This window comes from Drosophila sechellia, chromosome 3L (assembly GCF_004382195.2).
Source record: "Drosophila sechellia strain sech25 chromosome 3L, ASM438219v1, whole genome shotgun sequence".
Taxonomy (NCBI): domain Eukaryota; kingdom Metazoa; phylum Arthropoda; class Insecta; order Diptera; family Drosophilidae; genus Drosophila; species Drosophila sechellia.
Window position 1 is genome coordinate 20775527 of NC_045951.1, and position 7694 is coordinate 20783220.

General features: G+C 43.3%; 3 protein-coding genes across 3 annotated transcripts; 1 reads left to right on the top strand and 2 right to left on the bottom strand.

Moving 5' to 3' along the window:
- Positions 1 to 935: 935 nt before the first annotated feature.
- On the bottom strand, positions 936 to 2909 carry LOC6616427 (probable serine hydrolase). Its single transcript, XM_002040752.2, has 3 exons — positions 2768 to 2909; positions 2407 to 2588; positions 936 to 2014 (listed from the first exon to the last, which is right to left on the bottom strand). Exons 2-3 carry the CDS (start codon positions 2506 to 2508, stop codon positions 1070 to 1072), a joined length of 1047 nt encoding a protein of 348 aa, XP_002040788.2. The 5' UTR covers positions 2509 to 2588; positions 2768 to 2909; the 3' UTR covers positions 936 to 1069.
- Positions 2910 to 3185: 276 nt separating this feature from the next.
- LOC6616428 (probable serine hydrolase) lies at positions 3186 to 4703 on the top strand. Its single transcript, XM_002040753.2, has 2 exons — positions 3186 to 3500; positions 3560 to 4703. The coding sequence occupies exons 1-2, from the start codon at positions 3405 to 3407 to the stop codon at positions 4451 to 4453; spliced, it is 990 nt and encodes a 329-aa protein (XP_002040789.1). The 5' UTR covers positions 3186 to 3404; the 3' UTR covers positions 4454 to 4703.
- Positions 4617 to 7381, bottom strand: LOC6616429 (polycomb group protein Pc). Its single transcript, XM_032717310.1, has 2 exons — positions 7164 to 7381; positions 4617 to 6857 (listed from the first exon to the last, which is right to left on the bottom strand). The coding sequence occupies exons 1-2, from the start codon at positions 7275 to 7277 to the stop codon at positions 5799 to 5801; spliced, it is 1173 nt and encodes a 390-aa protein (XP_032573201.1). The 5' UTR covers positions 7278 to 7381; the 3' UTR covers positions 4617 to 5798.
- Positions 7382 to 7694: the final 313 nt, after the last annotated feature.

Genomic DNA, 7694 nt, shown 5'->3' on the forward strand with positions numbered 1-7694 from the left:
ACATCAATCTTGAATCTGAGCCAGGAACATTAGCACATGCTGTTTCCAAATGCTTTTCATAATTAAATCAATACTCTTGTGTTTGAAATGTGTTACCATATTTAGTCAAATTAAACTGCTGTCCAAAATCATTTATCACACTGCAAACCAGACCCAGGAACTAACCAAGGCAAAAGAAAAAATTCAGCAGAAGCAACACCAGACAAACATGAGCGCAGACAAATGTGGAAGCTGCATGGCCATCAACTCACTTGGCTTTTTTTCCCTGTTGCTTCAGCTCAGCTATTTTTAAAAAATATATATCCAGTAAACAATCATTTCCATGTAAATCCAACCGAGACTGACCTCCAGAGTGGACACCGACAACTGAAAACGATCATGTTGCCAAGAAAGAGTCTAGAGAATGATGCAACAGCCGGCTGGGATTTGGGAAACTGGTTTGCGGGTTATTAACACTTTCGCTGCTTGGATTCTACTCGTGAAGAAGATGTAGGTCAACTGCCGGCGATCGGAAGACAAGTTACTTCTGTAAGTGGGCACTTCATAAAATAAATAAGCCCAATTACAGTGGAACATTTATAATGAACACACAAACGCTGCATATTAAAATAAAAGGTAACTAAAAAACCAATTACGATAATACTTGTATATACGCATAAAATAATATTTGATTTGTATTATTTAAAGGTGTTTCTGTTATAAATATCAAATAAGTAGAGATAATGATCATTGTAAGACGAAAAAATATTTAAACGATAATAAAATGGTAAGCTCTTCATTATAAACAAAAAAGCGAAATTATTGATGCTCGAGCCGAACAAAACTATAAAGTTTTGAAATATTCACTATGGGCGCAATACAAAAAGGTTAAGCTTGCACATAACCAGTTTCCTGGTATCCTTCACGACTTCCCCATTAATCGGAGTCGAAAAACCTCTCGGCTTATGTACATTGTGTATTTATAGCAGAGCCGAGTCCTCTGCAGCGATCACATAGCATAAACAATTAAGTATAAAAACCTGTACAATCTGTACTACAATAAATAAGCTCTATTTACCACTGCATTGGCCTAAAGCTTGCTCTCCTTCGCCTCCTTGGCCTTCTGGCGGGATGCAGCCGCTGCCGCCGGTCCAAAGCGCTGGATAAAGTTGTTGACCGGTGCAATAATGGCCTCTGGATCGTTCATGTGCACATGGTGCGACCCATTAACCTCCAGGTACTCGAAGTTCGGCTTCTTCAACAGGACATCCAGCACCTCGTCGTAGTACTTCTTGTCCTCAAAATACGAGGACTGGGCGGCCTTGATGAACAAGTAAGGACATGTGATCCGATTGGCCATTTCCACACAGAGCTCCTGTGACCCGATGGCATAGTTGTAAAACTTGAGACGCCTATCGCGGCAGAAGAAGTACTTGTCCGGGTACTTCTCCGACTTGCCGATGTTGCGAGCCATTAAATGCTTGCAGTGCTCCTTGTTCACCGAATGGAAGGTGCCGATATAGACCCTCTCAATAAGTTCATCGTATGTGTAGCTCGGCGGCTCGTTCTTACTCCGGTTCCTTTCGTCTTCACGCAAGAACTCGTCCAAACGGGTTTCCATGGTCCTGATAACCGACGGATACGGACGCTGATGAGGTTTCAGGGCATCAATTCCAATGATCATGTCTACCTTGTCCGGAAAGACCGCGGCAAAAACAAAGCAAATAATGGACGACATTGAGTGTCCAACCAGGGACACTCTCTCCCACTTGTACTGCTTCATGATCAGGCGGATCACATACAGATTATCTACGGAGTTGTAGTAGCAGCCATCAGGCAGTCGGGACGATAGCCCGTGGCCAGGAAGATCGATCGAGAGGAATGCCACATCCGGCGATAGAAGCGGCATCAGGCGATCAAAGGTTCCCGCATTATCCTGCCACCCGTGAAGGCCTAAAATTGGTTGGACGTTCTGCGGACCGTACCACTTGCCGGATATGTGTCCCCATGGAACCGTAATGGTGATCTCGGCGAACTACGGTAAAGAAAAACAAAAACAAACAGGGTACTATTAAAATTTTTCTGCTTTATGACCATCATTAGCTACAATCTTTTAAGTTGCATGTTGTTTCAGTTTTGGAAACGAAGATCTTATGAATTCTTTTCGAAATAATAAACCATTTCCATAATGCATGTATGTATATAAAAATCTACAGAATCGGTATGACACCTGCATATACGAGTACATAGGAAACATTAAATTTAAGGTACAGAATATTCAATATTACGTAGCTTTATCAGCGTCGATAAAGAATATACGTACGTATTTTTTTCAGAGCAGCATATGCTTGCAAGCTATACGGGGAAATAAATGTAACCCCCTGGAAGTCTGCGAAAATGCAGCGAACTGGTTCAAAGTACACTTACGGGTCTGGTTGGGGCTTCGCCAGTTAAGTCGCCTGCATGCCGATAACGCTGGCCGAGATCACTGCCGGTAATGGTGCCAATTGAGTTGTCGTCCGAGTCCATTTCTGCGCTCGAAAGTGCCCAAAAAGCGAATGAGCTCCAATTCCAAAGTTTAGCCGATTTCGGGGCTTATCAGTAACGACCTGTGGAGATTAGCACTGCGATTAGTTAAGGCAAACAGGCGGGCAAACATACTTAGAAAATGCGAAAGTAAACATTAAAGAGAAATCATAAAAAATAATCCAATATAATAATATCCGAATCGATGCCGGCGCCTCATTAGATTCAAAGGTCAAGGAGATCGCCTTAATGAATTACTCACGTTGTCTTTGTGTCACAGATTTATTTACAATTTGTTTTATATGCTTGTGCTCCCTCCTAGTTAATACAGCATTTGTGTCACTGTATTCATTTAATTACCAATTATGCGCCTAACAAACAGGTGAAAACAGCGAGCGAACGAAAAATAAACACTTACTACAGCTGTTCACTAAACTTGCACAGGGAGCGACGTTTATGCGGCGGACATAACACGAAGCTTACATTCAATGTTTTAAACCCATTTTAGTGGTGTATGGTTGAAAGATATAAGACTAAAATCATCAGCCTTTGCTTTCATATATACATGATGACAACTCAATACTTACAACTAACTTATGTATGGAGAACTTATCTCGAAATGTCGACATATAACCGAAGATATAGTGTTGTAAAACATAACAAGCGAGTTTTGGACCAGTGTTGTTCGTAGCCAGCAGCCGCCAGCGAATGACAAGATTAAAAACCTTGCTGAAACATAGTTTTCCCAGATATTACGTATCAAGATCAAAGTTCACCTGGCATCGCCGCGCACCATCCATGTGTGGTGAAATCAAAGCCAGAACATCAGTATCATTATATTGATCGAGGAAGAAGAACGTGACATTAATCAGAGGAAGTAGAAAATATCTTACCTTGAAATGAAGGTGTCCAGAGGTCTCTGCCTGCTAAAACAGCTGCCAAATGTCAGAAACTCCAGTGGGCCCACAAAGCCTTTCAAAATCCTCAACAAACATGTAGGTGGTAGAATCCTTTTGGTTTTCATTTAGTAATCACCTTGGCTTTCTCTTCGCAGTTCGATGAAATCAGCATACCAGTTCCATGGGGTCACATATCGGGCAAATGGTATGGACCCAAGCACGTACGACCGATTGTTGGCATGCATGGTTGGCAGGACAATGCCGGTACCTTCGATACTTTGGCTCCGCTCCTGCCGTCCCACCTCTCCTTCTTAAGCATCGATGCACCAGGCCATGGGTTGTCCTCCTGGTTGCCACCTGGCACTTCCTACCACTCCATTGACCTCGTGCTGATCACTCGCCGACTAATGGAGGAGTACAACTGGGACAAGATTTCCATATTGGCCCACTCGATGAGCTCCATCAATGGCTTTGTGTTCAGTGCTCTATTTCCTGACAAGGTTGATCTGTTCGTGGGTCTGGATGTGCTGAAGCCGCCAGTTCGAAGTGCTAGCGGCATTGTGGATTCGCTTTCCGAGCGAATTGAGTCCACCTTGAAGCTGGAACGACGTCTAAAAAGTGGATCTGAGCCGCCCGCCTATGACTGGGATCAGTTGGTAACCCGGCTGCATGAGGGCTCAAATAAGTCCGTCTCACTGGATGCCTGCAAGTATCTGCTGCAGCGAAACTGCAAACCATCGACGCACGAGCCGCACAAGTATTACTTCTCCCGCGACAACCGACTGAAGTCATCACTATTTTACACGTTGCACCAGGAGGTGCCAATGGAGATGGCGCGCAGAATTAAGTGCCCGCATCTCTTCATCAAGGCCCTGCAGGCTCCCTACTACGAACGCAAGGAGTACTTCGATGAAGTGTTAGCGGAGCTGCAGAACAATCCTCTGTTCGAATACCACGAGGTTGAAGGAACTCACCATGTCCACCTTAATGAGCCAGAGAAGGTGGCGCCCATCGTAAACTCCTTCATCAATAGGTACCGGCCCTTATGAGACCGCCTTAACATAAACCTCGACATATAGACCCGTGTACAAACTAGCGGATTCGTGTACCTTACTCCTAATGTTTAATTCAACCCAACGCAGATCGACGATATTGACTGGATATTAGATGAAAATTAATCTCAGTAGTAGACAATACCCAAACATTGGAAAATTGGTTGCTTCTATTTAATTTATTATGTACAATTGATACCGGCAATAACATTAAAGTTAAACACTATATTAAAAACCTCAAAATATACGCATTGAGTTGTTGTTTTCTGTGGAATTTACGCCGTAACTAAAACTAGCCAATAAAAAGCTAAGACAAATAGAAACATACTCACAGGACCCATGGGAAATAAGAAAGAGTTTGTGAATTCCCTGCAGCTCCCACGTAGTTTTCTGTTTTAAAGCGTGAAAAAATAGTGTAATAGACATTGGATTTAAGTAATGAGTCTATGGGCTCGATTTGGAATTATCTGTGCACTGCACAGCTCTAAACCCATAAAGTCAGCTCTTGAGTCTTGGATGACTGCTAAGAGAACATGTTAAAATAAATATTACTTAGAGATTGTGGTTAGCTAAAGTCTAAAAATATTTGTAAATCTACAATTGTATATATGTTTTTGGGGTTTTCTTTTGTAAAATCAGTCGGCGCGAGGAAATATAATATTAAACAATTACAACATTGGGATAGCCAACTCGGCAAACGTGGTGACTACTCGAATATATGCATCTTCTATTGTATATATTTGTAAGCGTAATCAACAATTGCTTCGGTTTCGCATGGAGTTTTCTTAGCATTTTAGTGTCTTGTGTTGTTCTCAATCAGATTCAAAGTGTTATAAAAAATATTCAATATGTGGTAAATATATGTAGCATGTACATACATATTTATCTACGCTGTAAGTTTTACAATCTATTGCATTGGCAAGTTAAGCAGCCGCAGCATTTCGCCCATTCACTAAATGACAACCAGATTAATCTTAAAGAGTGATATTGCAAAAAAAGAGAAAAGAAGTTTCGATTTAAATAGGAAAATATTCAATAATTGCAATGCTAATAAAAAAATTATCGAAAATTTATGTATATATAAAGCCATTTAGTAAATGCCCGACTTGCGCTTGCTTAAACTACTCTTGCACATTAAACATTGTAATAAAACAACAAACTAAAACCTACGCTAAAAATAAATACAATAAATTAGTTAAGTCCTAAAGAGAAAATGCTTAGCAACATTTAGTGTGGATTTCTCTGGATAATTCTCCTCTCAAGTTTCTCGCAATTTGGTTTGTCTATTTACAATTGTATCATTTTTCCGTTTTGTTTTCCCGACATTTGTTTGGATCGAAGCTCAAGCTACTGGCGACGAATCGCCTTTCATGTCGCGCTCACGAAAAAACCCCCGCTCCGTCTTGCACTCGCGTATGGTGACGGTCTCCAGGTTTACGGTAACGTCTGTGATCACCACCCGGTTGGATATGTTGCATTTGGCCGGCAGCCAGAAGCGCGGCGGAAGGGCACGCGGCGAAAGAGGAGTAAGCGGCTGTTTCTGGTTGATAGCCAGGTTGTTGCACGGTTTTGGTATGTTATTGTTCTCGGAAGGAACCTGTGGCGTCTGTTGGTTGCCTTCCTCGTTGGCTGCTTCTTCTTCCTCGGCTCCAGATTCTGCGGGCGTTGTGTTTATGGCTTCTGTGGCCAGTGGGGTGGCCTGCTGCTCTGATTTCAGTGGCGTTGCAGCTTCGCTGGCAATCTTTTCCGCTTGCTGCTGATCCTGGAAGGGCTGCTGTTGGATGGGAGTTAACTGCTGGGTCGGCTGAGGCTTAATGGTGGGGCCATCTGGCGAGGTCTTAATCGTCACTCCAATCTTGCCCGATTCCTTGAGCACCTCGGCTTTGCGCTTGGTGCCGATCAGCGGCTGATCCTCGGAACTGGATGAGTTGCTGTCCGGCTCGGGGACAAATGAGTTGTGCGTAAAGCTGCTGTTCGAGGAGGAGCTGTGATCCATGCGCTGACGCTTGGACTCGTGGTGGTGGTGATGATGATGGTGGTTCAACGGAGATTCCGATCGCCGTCCACTGTTGCGTTCGGACTTGATGTGGTGATGATGGTGGTGGTGGTGATGGTGCTTCTTCTCCTTCTTCGACTCCTTGTCCTGGGTAGCCGATGAGGTGGTGGCTTGATGCGTGTCCACATCGTCTACGGTGAAGGTGTACTCATCCTCCTCGGATTCCGGCTCCGGATCGGGTTCCTTCTCCTTCTTCTTTATGCCTCGCTTGGAGGGAGTTCCGGAGGATTTGTTCGTTTGTTCGTAGATGTCGATGAGGCGGCGATCCAGGATGTTTACCTCCGGTTCCCAGGTGTTGTAGCGCTGGTTCCATCCCTTCCACTTGACGCGGTACTCCACGACGCCCTGGAAAATTGAGTAAGTGAAGGAGTGGGGGTGGATTGCATTTTCTTAGACAACTAATTGATTTTCCATTCAGCGAAACAAAAACACGCCTCACATACACACACACACGCACTACGCACACACACACATGAAGCGTGCAAATGGTGGTTGCAGCAGCAGATGTCCTCTGGCCAAAAAACGTCGAAGGACATGTGACCTTGTGGACTATACATATATCTTGCGTGTGCTGCGCATATTGCATTTGCCAATTTCAGCGGAGCATTCCGTTTTGGTAGCCTTTTTCGCATTTGTTTACGCTCAGCTCACCTTCTTAACGCGCTTCTGAATGATTTTCTCGGCCGCGTACACTAGATCGACTGGATCGTCGGTCGCATTGTCGCGCCCCAACTTCCCCTTACTCCCCTTGCCACGACCAGTCATTTTTAATTAATAATCTTCACGGAACGTTTTATTATTCGTTTTATTTGCAATTAACTCCTGGTTTACAATTCTGCGTACGTCGATAGTCGTCGGACTCGATTATTTTCATGTAAACAATCGATAGTGCTGAGAGACGCAGGGTGACCGTCCTACAAAGAACTGGGTTCATATCTTAGCATGTAGCCGTGTCACAAACCCTTTGCTGACAAAATTAGCATAGACTCTAATCTCCGGTGACTGGCCACACCTAATTGTGTGTTTTTAAAACTTAAATGTTATGTTTAAATGTTTTCATAATTTCATGACATTTTTTTTTTCTGCGAAAAGATATAAAATATAAATGCTAAGACAACATTGAGGAGGTAATGATGATGTTTATCCCTCTTAATTCTTCCGTAAACCACGAAACAAAAATTT

Excerpts from the sequence above, each read along its gene's own strand:
- LOC6616427 (XM_002040752.2), bottom strand. The coding sequence starts at position 2,508 with ATGGACTCGGACGACAACTCAATTGGCACCATTACCGGCAGTGATCTC. Across the intron at positions 2,015-2,406 it reads GCGAAGCCCCAACCAGACCC|TTCGCCGAGATCACCATTAC; the intron begins GTAAGTGTACTT and ends TCTTTACCGTAG.
- LOC6616429 (XM_032717310.1), bottom strand. The coding sequence starts at position 7,277 with ATGACTGGTCGTGGCAAGGGGAGTAAGGGGAAGTTGGGGCGCGACAAT. Across the intron at positions 6,858-7,163 it reads TTCAGAAGCGCGTTAAGAAG|GGCGTCGTGGAGTACCGCGT; the intron begins GTGAGCTGAGCG and ends TCAATTTTCCAG.
- LOC6616428 (XM_002040753.2), top strand. The coding sequence starts at position 3,405 with ATGAAGGTGTCCAGAGGTCTCTGCCTGCTAAAACAGCTGCCAAATGTC. Across the intron at positions 3,501-3,559 it reads TCAAAATCCTCAACAAACAT|TTCGATGAAATCAGCATACC; the intron begins GTAGGTGGTAGA and ends TTCTCTTCGCAG.